The sequence below is a fragment of the Muntiacus reevesi genome, chromosome 11 (genome assembly GCF_963930625.1).
Source record: "Muntiacus reevesi chromosome 11, mMunRee1.1, whole genome shotgun sequence".
Taxonomy (NCBI): domain Eukaryota; kingdom Metazoa; phylum Chordata; class Mammalia; order Artiodactyla; family Cervidae; genus Muntiacus; species Muntiacus reevesi.
The window spans coordinates 68,015,243-68,033,338 of NC_089259.1; the positions used below are offsets into that span (position 1 = coordinate 68,015,243).

Genomic DNA, 18,096 nt, shown 5'->3' on the forward strand with positions numbered 1-18,096 from the left:
ATGTGTTAATTGGTTAAAAGACAAATGGTAATCTCCAGAGGACCAATTCCCTAGATAAACACCTGTTTATGCTGAAGATAAATACAATCACTAGGCTACAGGATGTTAAACCACTGGTCTCTCTCACCAGTCACATCCATTTCAGTACTGGCCCATGTACAATGAAAGCAATGCACTGTATGTAAAAGCTTTTACCTCAGAAAATACAAAAATTGCAGATAACAAATAGGATTTCCAGTAACACTTTATGATTGCTTTCTTTAAAGAAGGCTTCTGTCCATTTTTCTCAGCTCTCTCAACTTCTTGATTCCAGTACCTGCGATGAGAAAAATCACAGTAAAGAACAGTCCTGCCATAGGGAAAATGGGGGAGGGGCAGAGTGGAAGGTAAGCCTTCACTACAGGGCGCTCTGTGGCTGCCCCACAGATACTGGCTAACTGCTCACAGGGCTCCTGCAGGATGAGTGGTGTACTGAAGCACCAGAAAAACAGGCCTTAAGGCTTTGCTGGATTCACAGGTCATGAGCAGCTCAGGAGGGCAGACACTGTCCTCCAGGGACTCCACCTCCAGGGACAGAGCTCGGCCTCCAGGGCCATGGCCGCGGGCTCCCTCCACGTCCACAGATGCACAGGGAACATGGGCTCCCCCAGCCTCCAAAGTGGGCTAAGCCCGGGGTCAGCATGAAGGGGTGAGCATGCAGAGTCAGGGGAGGAGGCTCAGAAGAACCCAGAGGAAGGCAAAGCCCCCTCACACCTTTAGCCCCATGTGGAAATCCTCACTCTTCCTCCCCTTCTCCCTCCTGTCTGTGCTCACCCTTGCAGCTCTTCTCCAACATGCTGGGAGCAATCTTTTGGAAGCACTGAGTGTATTTCATTTTCTTTCAATCTCCATTTGTGACCCAACAGGAAAAAGGGATTAAGCCACCTGTTAAAAATTAAGAGAAAAGGAGAGGTATATATTCAAATCATATAACTCTAATTAGAATCCTACATTCATGAGCTTTGTAAAAAAAAAATAGTCTACACTGTAAATATATAGAAATATGGAAGAAAAAAATTGGATATGTATTTACACACACATACTGTCTAGCTCTATATCCTGAAAGACCATGGAAGCAATGACACACTAACAAAGAACATTCCAGACCCAGATCTCGGAGTTATTTTTTTTTAACATACACAATTATTTTTTTCTTGTGGTGAGAACTTTTAACGTCAACTCTCAGCAGCTTTCAAATATGCAATAAAGCATTATAACTGTGGTCACTATACCAGACATTACACTCCTATGACTTACTTATTTTAGGGAAGTCTGTCCCTTTGGCCCGCTCCACCCAGATCATGACTTATTAATATCTTTCTTTTCTAAAAGGAACCAAGGTTCCTTGAAGAAATGACTGGTTCCAAGGTTGGGGCAGTGTGTTTTAGCACCTGATAATCACCTTTTTAAATTGTAATATAAATGCCTGACGTTAAGTTTGGAGACATACACCTCAAAGCTATCCATCTCCAATGAACATGAGTCAGTTATGCAATTAGATAAAGAGCCAGACTGCCCCACCCATGAAGTTCCCTTTTTCAAAAAGTTCTGGTTGACCTGATAACAGACCATCTCACTGACTGCTTGCTTCTCCCTTCCCGCACTTTTAATTCCCGCTCTTATTTTTTAAATTCACCAATAAAGAGTGAAGTTGCTAAACTCAAGCGCACCCCACCCTCAGTCCCCAAAAGGCAGAATACCAGGTCCAAGTTCTTTCACTCACTAGTTTTCACAGTCTCTTTCTCTCTCTCTTTCTACCTAGGACTTCATTATGTAGCTCCAGGCATGCCTTGTACTCTTCAGGTCATGTGAGTGATTCACCTTGGCATTTGAAAGTTCCCTGATGGTTGTTGCTGAGATGTGTCTCACAATCCTAAGAACTGCAAGGGTCAGTCCAACCACAACACTGGCTCCGGAAGGCAAAAGCCTGTGGGGGCTGCTGTAACTAGCACAGGCCAAGATAAGCAGAGCCCCAGGCATTCCCACCAACTGCATCACTATCTACAGGCTGAGACTAACAGGCAGAGAAAGTAGAAGATGGACCTGGGACAACTTACACCATAAAATAAGGAAGCACTCAAGGAATCATGAAGATGTGTAAGGAGGACAGAGAAGCCAGCTTGAATGGCTCTTGCTAAACAAATCTGGGATTCTTTAGGCATCAAAATAAATGGCAATGAATCACAATCCATTAAATAACAAAAGGATCCATGAATCCATATTGCTACATAAACATGAGAGAAAGGAAAGCTCTTGCATTCAAGAATGCAAATAAACATAGAATGAACAATGGAGTTAGAAAATTATCAATGGAAGCTAAACCGAGTGGTTGAAAGTTTGATGCGCAATGTGGTTATTTATATAACCTCAAATTACCTTTCTGCAAATTACTTATTAACTATAAAATGAAATGGGCTTCCCTGGTGGCTCATCTGGTAAAGCATCCCTGCAATGAGGGATCCCTAGGTTGGGAAGATCCCCTGGAGGAGGGAAGAGCTACCCACTCTGTTATTCTGGCCTGGAGATTTCCATGGACGAGATAATCCATGGGATCGCAAAGAGTTGGACATGACTAAGCAACTTTCAATTCACTTCATAAAATGAAAAACAGTAACTGTATAGAGGATTCCTTCAAACCCTATTCAAATTGATAATGTATTAGTTACATGTTAATAATATGCAGAAATAGCCCAAGGATTAACACTATTTTACTGGGTAAGGAAATTTCCAAAGCCAGACAATAATAACCCATGAGCAGAGATCATGTTTCTCTTATTTATTGCATTATTTCTAGTACAATATGGATATAGAGGAGACATTTAAGAATTATTTTTTAAGTAAATGAATGTCTATGAACTATTAAGGAATAAGAGAGACTGAATTTCAGATTTTACTAACCCTGGTAACTTGGCACCTCTAAAGAACTCCAGTCCAGGAGTCTGAAGATTGGACCCAAGCACTGAGGACCCAGGGCCTCAACTGTCCTCTACTCCAGTTTTCCAATCCAAGTGAGCATCACCATGACCCTTAATATCTGTTGCTCTAAATTTCCTTCTAAAACAAAAGCATTTGTCTCTGTGTTTTAACCACTTAACAGATTTGAAACACCTGGGTCATTCATCCTACAGTTATTCCCTATAGGAAATACTCAGACAATTAGCAGCAGGACTTACTCTGAAAGACCCTCTTTAAAAGTCTGCTTGCAAAAATAAAAAAAAAAGTCTGCTTGCAGATTTTTATAGTCAGTGTGGGCCACTAAAGATCAATTCGATGTCATTAGCATAGAAACTACAATTTGGGGAACTTAATGGTTAATTTGAATTTGTAATTTGATTTGTGCACCAGAGTTTTCTTTTGTTCAGACTGCTTATAGGCTTAATGAGCTAAATGTCATGCACATTTGTAAGAAATATCCTTCTTGGTCTCTTTTGGGAATGAGAGGCACTCCTTGGTCTTTATGAATGACAGGTTGCTGTTTTGCCTTATTGCTTAACTTCATGTAGTGAAATAAAGTAGACAAAGCTTGGAAAAAAAAAAAAAAAAGGTTTACTTGCAGAGAAAAAGATACTTAACATCACAAATCCTTGTGTGTGCTAAGTCGATTCAGTCGTGTCCGACTCTGTGTGACCCTATAGACTGTAACCCACCAGGCTCCTCTGTCCATGGGATTCTGCAGGCAAGAATACTGGAGTGGGTTTCCATGCTCTTTTCCAGGGGATCTTCCCAACCCCAGGGATTGAACCCATATCTCTTATGTCTCCTGCATTGGCAGGCATGTTCTTTACTAGAGCCACAGGAATCCTTAGGGAAATGCAAATCAAAATCACAATGAGACACCACTTCACACATATGTGGAGGGGTGAAGTAGAAGGAGGAGGAGGGCGAGGTACAAAGAGGAGGTGAAGGAAGGAAGGAGGGGGGACAAGGTGGGGAAGAGGAAGGAGGACGGAAGAAGGGGGTAAGACAAGCAACAAAAGAATGTTTGGCAAGGATATGGAGAAATTGGAACCCTTGCACACTGATGGTGGGGGTGTAAAACACTGCAGTCACAAAGGGCAAACACTGTATTATTCCACTTTCATAAAGGTGCTGAGGACAGTCAAATTCAGAAAGAAACAAAGTGACCCTGTGGTTGTCAGGGGCTAAGGGAAAGGGGAGTGGGGAATTAGTGTTTAATGACATACTGACACAGGATAAAAAGAGTTCTGGAAACTGGTTGCACAATAATGTGAATGTACTTAACACTGAACCAAATGCTTAAAAATAATTCGGATGGTAAATTTTATGTTATGTGCATTTTATTACTATTTTTTAAAATTAAACGAGAAAAAAATTCTACTCAATACACCTCAGGTGTGAAATCTTGCTGTGTTAGTCTAGATCGCAGCTTTCTGGTTGTGAGAACTTGAACTAGCCACGTAAGTTCTCAGTATTGGCCTCTGACAAACAGGGGGAACATGTGGAGGTAACACTTCCCAAAGCTGCTGAGGGGGCCCTCTGAGAGGATCACTGATGCTCTGAACAAAGTCCTGTCAGACAAATGGAAGCTGTCACCCCCAACAGTGCTCTCTAGTAATTCCATGAGGTCCCCAGTAGAAAGCCTCTGATAACTTTGATAGACGAGGTTACAACAATGGCAGAGTCCAACAGGAAGAAGAAAGAGTCCTCTTCCTTCCTGGCAAGGACTCAGCCAATGTAAAGCCATGGACGCTTTTTTTTTTTTTTGACAGTCTTCCCAACTTCCTTTTCCCTTCTATAAAGGTGTTCTTCATCCCTTGCCGTTTGGGGACTTGTACATGGCTCACTCTGGTTGCAGGTATGGAACTATGGAACCGTGATTATCAGCTGATCCTGAACAAAGCCATCTTTGCTGGAGAAATACCTGATAGTCAAGGCAACAGAGGAAAGGGAGTCAGCATGATCAGGGGACCCATGGACAATTCAGAAAGGCAAATTGTCCACTTGACACATCTGAATGGACACTAGCTAACACCTCTCAGGCTGACCAAATGCAGAACTATAAAGACCAAAAGGATCAAGAATAAACTATAGGAGATAAACTTGAATATGTTAGGCTTTTTGTTTTGCCTTAAAGACATGGTAGTGAATTTGAATATACCTTTGGGATGTTCTACATCTTGCTGGGGGCTGTAGTTATTGTATAAAGTTACCAAAACTCATCAAACTAAATGCTTAGGAAAGGGGAACAGGTCAAGGGCAGAAAAAGAGCCCTGGAGAGCTCACTCAGCCTCCATCAACAACATGTGGATTTCTGACTGTTAATGAAGAGCAACAAGATTCATACAAGTGGTATTCTGAAAACGGTGCCAAGAATCCTGGTTTCATATTAAACATTTCTATGCTTTCAAGGTTGGTAGTTACTGACAGCCTAACAGGACCAACCTCCCTAAACCGTCTCAGCCCTCAGCCAGTTCACATCCACCCTCATGTTATCAGCTTCTCTGACGAGAGTCTCTGGACAGTCTGTCTTGACACCAGTGGCAGTTTCCACATCCACACTCCCTTTACAAGGAGACAGTTCACTGACTGAAACGTGGCCAGTGTCAGGGGAACAAGGATTTAATCACTCCCTGAAGGGTCAAGCGCATCTGGTCCAAGACCCTACTCAACCTCATCTCTGGGAGACAGGTCCTGCACTCACACCCAAACTGCTGGCCTCTGGGATGAGGGTGGGAGAGAAATGCAGAGCTCACCCCAGAGGCTGCAGTGAGGACAGCGGGGACATCACCAGGGAGAGTCTCAGCAGGCTGGACAGTCTAGTCCCTGACTGGACACAGTTCATAAACTACAAAACTTATTTCCAATAGTGGGGACAAAGAAGAATTATTCAAAAAACCATGATAGGAAGATGAGCTGTTTCAGAAAAAAGGAGGAGGACTATCTTTTATCAAATACTAAAAGAAATTTTAGCTGCCTTTATTCTTAGAAATGAACCAAAAATGCTGAAATAAAATGTTTACAGAGAGGCAGATGATGCTGGAATTTAAAAAAGGTTAAAAAGCAACAGAAGAAACCAACATAAATAATGATAGCTCTAAAGTAAAGGACAAATGGAAATCTGGAAAAATATTACAAGCATTATTGAAAATTATTTCAAAATGTAAATGTCTCAGAGAGAAAAAAATCTATTAATAGACAATTCAAAGAAACACAAATAAATGGTCAATAGATGTAAATGTTTCCAAAAAAGTTCCATCTCTACAGATCAATAAATTCAAATTAAAATTGTTTCACTTTTTTTAAAACTGTAGACCTTGGAAAAATGTAATTCATGTACTCAAAGTTGGCAATAAAATAGGCACACTAAGAGCTACTGTGAGGGCAAACTGGGCAGTTCCCTAGCGGTCCAGATAAAAGACTCAGAGCTTTCATAGCCAAGAGCCTGGATTCTATTACTAGTCAGAAACTTAGATGCCACATGCAGAGCAGTGTGGCAAAAAAATAAAAAAGAATAGAAGAGAGTAAATTGATCTGAACATTGTGGAAAACAATTCAACCTTTCACCAGTCATCCTATTACTAGGACTATAGAAAAAGGAAAGATATACCACACTACATGTTCATGGATATGCATATCATAATTAGCAATAAGCTATATTAAACTGAACTACAAGGTTGCATAAATGACAATTAAATACCATGCTCTGAACATAACTTAATGTCATAAATAAATGTTAAACAAAGAAAATTAAGGAGTCAAGATTCAAAACTAGTTTTATAGAAAAGATGCATGCATGTGCACAGGTATACAAAAAGAGTTCTGGAGAAAAGATTAAGAAACAACCAAAATATCAGCAAATCTATATGGTAACAGAAATAAATCCTACTTTCTTCTATAGCTTTAAATGTCTTACAGAAATAGAAAAATGTTTATCACTTTAAAAAATCCACAAGTACCACCATTAGCTATAATGTCGACTTCTCTTAGACCCTAACTCTAAACTGTGTTGTGAAAACACTAAAACCCCAGTGAGGCCATTTGTATAAAATCAGTAAGATAGTTACTGGCATCACTTACAAGCTTAGAAAGCTGATGAAATTTGAGGGAAAAAAACAAAAATAAAACAAATACCCAATGAGAAGATGAAAACTAGGTTTTTCTCTACAAGTTGGATCTTGTCTCTGGGTGGCATCTTCTGGCTGGACTCATTTCCACTTTCCCAGGTCAGCAAGTGGGGAACACAAGGAAATCATGAGGGTACCTCAGACTTTACATACAAGATGGTAATCATGTTCAACAACCAACTTCACAAAGTCTAAACCCCTTTAAAAAAGTTGATAGTGAAGTAACAATGTCAATGCGAGGAATGACTTAAAGCAGAAGCCAGCCTCCACCTTCATCAGAATCACCTGGAGCTTGTTTAACCTCATTCCCAGAGTTTCTAACTTTACAGAACTGGTCTAGAAGGAGTGCAGTGGGGAATTTCATTTCTAACAAGCTCCCAGGTGACAAGGATGCTGCCGGTCTGAGAGCCAGACTCTGACAACAGCTGTCCTAAAGCTTGATTATAGAATGTTTCACATGCATCATCTCCAACAGCAAGAACTTTAAGAACTTTGAAAAACTCCTGCCAACAAGACCAAAGACGTGTTTGGAATTGCCTTCTCCCTGCATTTAAGATCAAGTGTCCATAAAAGCAGCTCAGTACAGCAGTTACATACAGGATAACACAGGCTTGGGAGACAGATGGCCTGGTTTCAGATCCAACTCCATCACTTATTAGCTGTGTGATGTAGGCAATTTACTCAGCCTCTCTGCTTCAGTGCCTTCAGATATGAGGTAAGAGGTACTAGGTCTTTCCCCTCCAGCAGGAAAACTGGAAATAGGTGGCTACCCAAATCAATGAGGAGTCTTCACTTTCCCATTTCCACACATACACACACAATATTTTGCAAATCTACAAACAGAACATGCCCAGAGAGTCCCCTGCCCTGCAGAAGTTAAGGAGACATGTCTATTTTGTTATTATTTACAGTAACCACCCCTACAGTCCTACTTCTAGGCCTCTCTTAAGGGCTGCCAAATGGCCAAGAGATGTAGCTACAGACACTGAACACACTACCATCAAGATAAGCACAGGGGCTCCCATCCCATGAGGATCCCCTATACCTTCCCCTTAAAAAAGGAAATGTCCGAATTTATGGGAAATATGAATGGGTTAGGGTCTAGAAGCAAAAAAATCTAATTTATCATCCAAGAGCAATTAAAACCCAAAGGTTCAGGCAAAGCTAGTTAGTAGTCCCAGTTACCAGAGGGAAAACTTTCTTACACCTCTCTGTGCTATTTTTCATCTGTGTGTGTTTCCTCCCATCTCAGGGACCCGTGAGTGGTTTCAGGACCAAATGACTCCTGGGTAGAATCACCTGCATCAAGACCTTTCACCTCTTGTCCAAAGGCTAAAGATCCGGATAAGACCCCACAGCCTTCAGTGACCTTATCCCCCAAGTGGTCCTCAAAGGTGAAAGCAGAAATATTTGCAACAGGGAAAGGGGCTGTGATCAAATGCACACTCTACTCCAAACTGTATATCCCAGGCAAAAGCAAAACATGTTCAAGAACAGGGTCCCCATTCATTAAACAAAAAACAGCTAAGAGTTTTTTTTACATACACGAAATCTGTCACAACTAGGTACCAGGACATGCAGTGTGAGCCACACAGGAAGAGAGAGAGGGAGGGAAAGAAAGACATGGTCATAGACACGGGGACAGACAGAGCCCAGTGCAGCTGGAACCCAGGTGTCACCTAAGTTACATGAGAAATGGTGGGGACATCACTGGAAGATGGCAAAGACATCTAAGGGCAGGGCACTAATTAGATAAAGGAAGCTGTCCATAAACTGCTTGCTTGGGGGGAAGAGGGTGCAAATTAGTTTAGAACTAGCAATCCTGAACTGTACTGGGGAAGCCTGCTAAAGGTGGAATTAGGGGATCCAGTTCGTTCTCCGTTTGAGCGGCAACTCCCCCGGGGCAACCTGGGTTTTTAACCTCCCTGCCTCCTGCTCCCCGGGCTCCAGGGCCCTGGAGGATGCTGGAGCAGTGAGAGGCCAGGCAGGGAGATCCTGAGCTCCGGATACCAGGTTTCTGGGTCCCGCTCCTACGCCCAGGACTTCCCCTCACTCCTCACTCCTCAAGCCCAGGCGCAGGCGGGGACCACGCGGCCGGAGTGGGGAGGCTCCACCAGCTGCCTGGGCGCCCGCGGAAAATGCTCCCTCGCCCTGCCTCTCCCCTTGGTTACTGAAAGGTGCCTGCGTCGGGCGGGTCACAGCTCAGACGGGGCGCTCACCAGAGAAACAGGCGGGAGCAGAAGTTCGAGTGCAGCAGCGGGTTGGGATTCACCTCCGGGTACACCAAGTGCATCTTGCCGGCGGCCACGGGCGAGGGCGCGGGGACAGGCGAGGGTTCCGGCGTGGGCTTCCGGACCGGCTCGGACGCCGCTTTGGCAGGGGAGTTGCTCGGACTGCTCATGGTGGCGCAGACGGGGATGCTGGAGGCTCAATCACAATGCCAGTCTGCTAGTCGGTACCCCGGAACAAGCTGACCCTAGAATTGGTGCGCCATCTCTTGCCTGGTCCCAGCCTTCAGGACCACCCTCTAGGCGCCTCTGCCACCACCGCCTGGAGCCCCGAGTGGGGAGCGGTGCGGACAGCGGGACGAAGGGGTGACCAGACAGGAGCCACACGCAGGTGCTCAGAGAGGATGCTGGCGCAGCTGATCGAGACGGGTAGGACGGTGCTGCGCTCAGAGTCCTGCACCAGGGCGCCCGCGTTCAGGCACCTGGCTGCAGACTCTGCCGAAGTGCGAGCTATGAGCCCAGGCACCCACTGGAAGGTGGAGAAGGGAGGTATCAACTCTACCAGCCACATCTGCTCAGAAACGCCTGTCAGCTGTGGAGAGACCAGGAGAGAGCTGGCCGAAGGAGATAGCACCCCGCCTTCTGGGCACTCTGCCCTCATCAGGACCAAACAAGGGCGCTGTGGGAAGTTCTCCAACTCTAATGGAGCAGGACCCTGGGGGGCCTTCCTGGGATGGAGCATACCTAACATCATGCCCTCTGCCTGCTTCTTTTTTGTAGAAAAGCTTTAGCCTCCCAGGTCTCCTCTGAATTACAAGAGGTGGCTCAAGAATTGATGATTGGGGTGTTGGATGCATGAGACAAGTGCTCAGGGCTGGTGCACTGGGAAGACCCAGAGGGATGGGGTGGGGAGGGAGGCGGGAGCGGGGATCGGGATGGGGAACACATGTAACTCCATGGCTGATTCATGTCAATGTATGGCAAAACCCACTACAATATTGTAATGTAATTAGCCTCCAACTAATAAAAATAAATGAAAAAAAAAAAAAGAAACGAAAAAAAAAAAATAAAATTGATGATTGGGGCTTCCCTGGTGGCTCAGTGGTAAAGAATCTGCCTGCTAATGCAGAAGACACAGGTTGGATCCCTGGTCGGGGAAGATCCAATATGCCTTGAAGTAACTAACCCTGGGGGCCACAACTCTTGAGCCTATGCTCTAGAATCTGGGAGCAGCAACTATTGAACCCACCAGCCACAGCTATTGAAACCTGCATGCCCTAGAGCCCGTGCTCCACAGCAAGAGAAGCCAGTGCAATGAGAAGTCTGCTCAGCTGCAATCAAGAGGAGCCCTCTGCTTGCTGCAATTAGAGAAAAGCCTGTGCAGCAATAAAGACCCAGCATAGCCAAAAAGAAATAAAACTATTTTTTTAAAAGACTGAAAGAATGTGAACGTGTAGTTTAAAAACAAAATTAAACACTAGATAAGCCATGCAACAGTCACAGAATCTATAGTTCCTCCCTGAAGGACATATTAATAGATAGCAATATCAAATTTACATTCCTGAGTTATTCTGCAGATATTAAAAACCCCACCAGATGGAAGAAGTTAACTGCATGATGGCCACAAGCAGGAAGCCCCCATACCAGCTAGAGCCTAAGGACTGATGATGTAAAACCCTGTGACACCACCGTTACCTCACCATTAACCAATCAGAAAATAATGCAACAGTTGATCACATACACTGGACTTTCTCCTTTATCTTGCCTTTTAAAATTATCCCCTTAAGTCCATCAGAGAGTTCTGGTCTTTATAGCATGAGCTGCCTGTACTCTTTGCTTAATCTTTTCAATAAACCTTTCTCTGCTTCAAACTCCAACATTTTGGTTTGTTTGGCCTCACTTTACCTCAAGCACAGGAACTTGGGTTGGATAACACAACGGGTGCCCAAGCATTTGACCTCCACCAACAGCAGGATTTAGCACAGATTATGTATGTAGAGCTGCAAGACCTAAAGAAAGGAAACAGAAGATTAGAAGAGCTCCAATGATTTTAGAAGATGACTGAATGCTATTATTGGGGATAGGCTTTTGGCAGCTCACATGTTGATCTGTGCAGGGGACCTCTGTAAGCATTTTGCTGCCCTCTTAGATTGGGAAAGGGAATTATGGGGAGAAAAAGACTGCTTTATGATTTCTTTAATCATGTGCTCAGGACCTAGCAGAATAATGGTGACATATGTTACAGAACACAAGCATGTGCATTTCTGGGGAACTTCCATCATTTTTAACTCTAACAATGCCATATTCAAGAAGGCATTATTATCCCTATTTGACAAAAATGAGAAAGATGAGACTCAAGGACAGTACTTCTCCAAAGTCATAGACTCAATAAATGACAAATCCTCACTTGAACTCAAGTCCAAGTCCAGTGTGGTCTGTCTCACTGGTGGATGGTCACTGTGTGGGGAAGGTGCACTTTGTAAAATCTAAAACCTAAGGCAACATACAAAAAGTTTTATTTTTTAATTCATTCAACAAATGTTTAGTAAATGTTTTATAGGTACATGACCACTAAGCCATGTATAGAACACACAAACATAGGAAAGATGTCATAAGGTCTCTATATGTACTTGTTTCTTGATCTTAAACGGTTCAGTACTATAACTAAAAAGACATTAACATGCATTGAAGAGGATGTGGAGAAACTGGAACCTTCATACCTTGCTGGTGGAAATGTAAAATGATACAGCTACAAAGTTTCCATATAAACCAGCAATTCTACTCCTAGATATCTACCCAAGATAAATGAAACACATGTCTACATAAAAATGTACATACAAATGTTTTGACAGCATTACTCATAAAAGTAAAAAACGAGTTGGGGGTGGAGGGAATCAAGGGTACATCAACTGATAAATGAAACATGGTATTATAGGCAGTGGGGTATTATCTGGCATTTTATAAAATAGATAGACATACTGATGCATGCTACAACATGGATAAACATTGAAAACATGATGTTGAGTTAATGCAGCCAGCCATTGACTCAAGTGAGGATAATGAGACAGCGTCTAAGGAGAGATTCAATCTTGCTGGACTTGATGATTCATTCCCAGATAAACCCCAGGGACACATGATGCAAACTGTAACTGCTGCTGCTGCTGCTGCTATGTTGCTTCAGTGGTGTCTGGTTCTGTGTGACCCTATGGACAGCACCCTACCTGGCTCCTCTGTCCATGGGATTCTCTAGGCAAGAATACTGGAGTGGGTTGCCATTTCCTTCTCTGAAATTGTAACTATGCAAACTATAAATTATTAATGGTTCATAGCACCTCCATCAAATAGTCAAAGCATAAAGTGTTGTTATTTGTTTTTTTGGTTTTTTTTTAGCATGAAGTGTTAAATCTGTAGGAAGTATAAGAGCAGTACTAAACTAGTTCAACAAAGATAGTGCTGGTCCTCAAGCATTTTTTTCTATCAAGACATATAGGACAAATGGCATTCACAATCTACATGCTCCAGTGAGTATCCACAGTTCTGAATATGGTGACAATTTCTCTGTCACTCCACCTTCTAGTACAAAGAATGTTCAAATTACTGCACAAATGCACTGATTTCACACAATAGCAAAATAATGCTCAAAATTCTCCAAGCTAGGCTTCAACAGTATGTGAACCGAGAACTTACAGATGCTCAAGCTGGATTTAGAAAAGGCAGAGGAACCAGAGATCAAATTGCGAACACCCTATGGATCATAGAAAAAGCAAGGGAATTCCAGAAAAACAGCTACTTCTGCTTCGTTGCCTATGCTAAAGCCTTTGACTGTGTGGATCACAACAAACTGGAAAATTCTTAAAGAGATGGGAATACCAGCCCACTTTACCTGCTTCCTGAGAAACCTGTATGCAGGTCAAGAAGCAACAGTTAGAACTGGACATGGAACAATGGACTGCTTCCAGATTGGGAAAGGAGTATGTCAAGGCTGTATATTGTCACTCTGCTTATTTAACTAATATGCAGAGTACATCATGTGAAATGCAGGGCTGGATAAAGCACAAGCTGGAATCAGGATTGCCGGGAAAAATATCAATAACCTCCACCCTTATGTCAGATAGCAAAGAGGAACTGAGGAGCCTCCTGATGAAAGTGAAAGAGAAGAGTGAAAAAAGCTGGCTTAAAACTCAACATTCAAAAAAACAAATATCAAGGCATCCAGTTCCAGCACTTCATGGCAAATAGATGGGGAAACAATGAAGACAGTGACAGAATTTTCTTGGGCACCAAAATCACTGCAGACGGTGACTGCAGCCACAAATTTAAAAGATGTATACTCCTTGGAAGCAAAGTTATGATAAACCTAGACAGCATATTAAAAAGCAGGGACATTACTTTGCCAACAAAGGTCCGTCTAGTCAAAGCTATGATTTTTCCAGTAGTCATGTATGGATGTGAGAGTTGGACCATAAAGAAAGCTGAGTGCTGAAGAACTGATGCTTTTGAACTGTGGTACTGTGAAAGATTCTTGAAAGTCCCTTAGACTGCAAGGTGATCAAACCAGTCAGTTCTAAAGGAAATCAATCCTAAATGTTCATTGGAAGGACTGATGCTGAAGCTGAAGCTCCAAAACTTTGACCACATCATGTGAAGAATTGACTCATTCATTGGAAAAGGCACTGATGCTGATAAAGATCGAAGGCAGGAGGATAAAGGAACAACAGAAAACAAGATCATTGGATGCCATCACCAACTCAATGGACATGAGTTTGAGCAAGCTCCAGGAGATGGTGAAGGACAGGGAAGCCTGGCCTGCTGCAGTCCATGGGGTCGAAAAGAATTGGACACAACTGAGTGACTGAATAACCACCTCTCTAACCTCTTCTCTAACCTCAGAAGTGGACATCCAAATTAAATCTAGCCAATCATAATATGCCATGTCTGTATCCAAAGGGTTCGGCACAGGTATAACCTCATATCTGTTATAAGAGGCATAGCATCTATGCCAGGCCAACTGGCGTTCTTCCTTGAGAATGTTTTTGTTGCTGTTCTTGTTGTTCTTATTTGTTCTTATTTGGCGGCACCAGGAAGATGGCTTCCCAGGTGGTGCTAGTGGTAAAGAACCCTCCTGCCAATGCAGGAGATGTAACAGACTCGACTTTCAGCCCTGGGTCAGGAAGATCCCCTGGAGTATGACACGGCAATCCACTCCAGTATTCTTGCCTGGAGAATCCCATAGACAGAGGAGTCTGGTTTGCTATCGTCCATATGGTTGCAAAAAGTTAGACACAATTGAAGCAACTTCACATGCATGTGTGCACAGAAAGGGAAAAACTTCACTTTCTTTTCTGATGAGGGAGTTATAAGGGTATGATCCATAACTGCTGGTGGCCATGTTTCCCATTTAAACAGAGGGGCTGGCAAGTACAAACAGATACCCAAAGGTCATACAATCAACAATTTATTAAACACCTACTGTGTGTCAAGACTGAATCAAGAGGTAAAGACACATAAGTGAACAGGATGGGTGGTATAAAGAAGAGTTTCAGTGGCATGAAGTCTCTGGGACTCCTGAGACTAACAGGATCCCTCCTTGGACAGTGGGACCATCCAAGGTCACACTGGAGCTTCAGCTTTAGCATCAATCCTTCCAATGAACAGCTGGAGCAGAAGCTGTCACTTTCCAACTTGAGTCCTCTGACTCTTCTCCAGGACTAAAGAGCTCACTGCTTATCTGCAACTCTCTGTTGAAGGGCCTTTTTTCAGCTGTGGGAGTGCGGTGAGGTCATATGCAAGATGAGGAAAAACCCCTGGATTCCAACCTCAATCAGTGATGGATGGGGAATGGGTAGATAAATGCCCCAGTGCCTTTGCCTGTCAGTTGGAACAATTTTGTCTCCCGGGGTGATCAAGCAGGAAGGAGTCCAGTTGCCTGAGCATTAACTCACTTGTAACACACTTTTATTGGCTTTCTTCCCTTCTCTGTCTCACTTCTCCACTCCCTCCAAGTGTTTTTCTGGGATCACTTCCAAAATAAACTACTTCCACTCAGACCCTTGTCTCAGGGTCTGTTTCTGGGGAACCCAAACTAAGACACCTACAAGAACCATCCTTCCAATTATTGAAAAAATATATTCATTCCTTTGCACCCATAACAATCCTAACTAATACTATGAATGCTTACTGTCCAATACAGTAAGGAGGATTGTGAAGACTTCAGATGCATCTGGCCCAAACTGAGGTGTGCTGTATGTATAAAATACATTATGCACTTCAAAGAGAGAAGAAAATCCTTTTTGTCTTACTAATGGTTTTTTATACTGATCACATGTTGAAACAATATTACTTTTGACATTACTTTTGGATATAAAAATATCTTACTAATATTACTTTCACTTGTTCATTTTAGATTTTAACATGACTACTACAAATTCTAAAATTACAGATGTTGGGAATTTCCTGGCAGTACAGTAGTTAGGACTCCACACTCTCATTGCCAAGGGCCTGGATTCAATCCCTGGTCAGGGAACTAAGATCCCACAAGCCAAGCAGCATGGCCAAAAAATAGACAGATAGATAAATAAGTAAAACAAAGTAAAATAAAATTACAGATGTGGCACATTTTATTTCTACGGACACAAGATAGGTGGTAACTTTAGATAAGAGGCTAGTGGGAAAGTGCAGCTGGCTTCTGGCCCAAAGATGGTAGTTTTGGTCAGAAAACCTGAGGTGCCACCTCTTCAAATGAGCTGGTCTGCAAAGTGAAAATGTGATTGTTAGTCACTCATTTGTGTTCAACTCTTTGCAACCCCATGGACTGTAGCCCACTAGACTCCTCTATCCATGGAATTCTGGTCTATAAGGGTACATTTAACTCCATGTCAGATGTCCACACAAAGTTCAGAATCAAAGTTTGTAGTATAACTTGTTTGTATCCCAAGATTCATTCTCCCCAAATTGAGAACAAATTCTAGGCCAAAAGTTTCCAGCCTTTTCACTAACCCGTGTGTATGTGGACATCATTTACCATTTTTTCAACAGCCAGAAGACTTAAGTCTTTACTATTAATCAGAACAGTCAGGCAGAATATTTCTAGCACACATCTGTGTGTCCTATAAGATCACAACCTCTCTCTGTTATCCTCAAACCACTTTTCTTATTTCAAATTTAGAATTTTATCCAACAATTGACTATCAAGCATTGCCATCCATCTCTGCCTATCGGTCAACATGTTCAGTTTCCATAAAACAACCATCTCTGTGTTGTAATGGCTCTTCTTTGTAGATCCATTTGGGTGTTTTATTATATTTTCCTGAATTCTTTAAAACAAACAAATAGAAAGCACAATATGCTAATTTTAACAATGATGCAGCTAATGTAAATATGGGGAGAACAGGAAGTGGAAGAAAGGAGGTGCCTCTTCATCTGGTGAATGCATATTGAAAGTAAGCTTGTTCATTATATGTTTAATTTTGAAAGAAGAGGAATCAATTTTTAAAAATCTATGAAATTCCTATGTGTGCTTAGTCACTCAGTAGTACCTGATTCTTTGTGACCCCATTGACTGTAGCCTGCCAGGCTCCTCTGTCCATGGGGATTCTCCAGGCAAGAATAATGGAATGGGTTGTCATGCCCTCCTCCAGGGGATCTACCCAATCCAGGGATTGAACCCATGTCTCCCACAGGGCAGACAGATTACTTACTGTCTATGCTACCAAAATATCTATAGTGGCCCTACTCATAATTAACCAAACTTGGAAGTAACCAAGATATCCTTCAGTAGGTGAATAGATAAATGAACTGATTTATCCAGGCAATGGAGCATTACTCAGCACTAAAGAGAATTGAGCTACCAAGTCATGAAATGACATACAGGAAACTTAATGCTTACTACTAAGTGAAAGAAATCAGTCTGAAAAGGCTACATAATATATAATGTAACTATATGACAAAAAGACAAAACGATGAAGACTGTAAAACGTTCTGTGGTTGCCAGAGGGTGGATGTGGGGGTAAAGGATGAATAGGTGGAACATGGAGCATAGAGGCTTTATAGGATAATGAAAATACTCTATATGATACCATTGTTAGGTAGTTAGAATAGGAAAAAGGAGTCCAAAATAGTGGTGGCTAAAAGACAAAGAAAGGAAAAAACCCGCACAAATAGAACAAAGCAAGGTCCAAGAACCTCTGCTGCTGCTGCTGCTAAGTTGCTTCAGTCGTGTCCAACTCTGTGCGACCCCCATAGACGGCAGCCCACCAGGCTCCCCCGTCCCTGGGATTCTCCAGGCAAGAACACTGGAATGGGTTGCCATTTCCTTCTCCAATGCATGAAAGTGAAAAGTGAAAGGTCGCCCAGTCATGTCTGACTCTTTGCAACCCCATGGACTGCAGCCCACCAAGCCCCTCCGTCCATGGGATTTTCCAGGCAAGAGTACTGGAGTGGGTGGCCATTGCCTTCTCCGATCCCAAAGTTAGCTAGAAGTCAATTATTTAGGAAGGTTTGTTCATAAATATCAAAAGGGTTTATAACCATCAGGTAGGATCACGTAAGTCACTGTGAAACAATACTTATCCACTTAGCCAAAGTGAACAAAAGATTTCAAAGGTAAATCTAGAACAGATCACTTAAGAGGTAAAGAAACTTAAAATCCATTAGCAAAGGCAGTTCAACATCTCAAGAAAACTTGTACTAGGCACAAAACTCTTTTCTGGGGGTCCACTTTCCATAAAACCTCCTTATCCCGTTCT

The 18,096-nt window shown here is 42.6% G+C and overlaps 1 protein-coding gene across 1 annotated transcript in view; it reads right to left on the minus strand.

Moving 5' to 3' along the window:
• The window catches only part of LOC136144201 (ATP-binding cassette sub-family C member 4-like), a 111,911-nt gene extending 102,494 nt beyond the window's left edge, over window positions 1-9,417 (minus strand). The window contains exons 1-3 of the mRNA XM_065901896.1: window positions 9,344-9,417; window positions 814-924; window positions 196-316 (exon numbers count right to left, since the gene is read on the minus strand). Of these exons, the coding sequence (XP_065757968.1) occupies window positions 196-316; window positions 814-924; window positions 9,344-9,417 (306 nt within the window). The remainder of the gene's footprint in view (window positions 1-195; window positions 317-813; window positions 925-9,343) is intronic.
• Window positions 9,418-18,096: the final 8,679 nt, after the last annotated feature.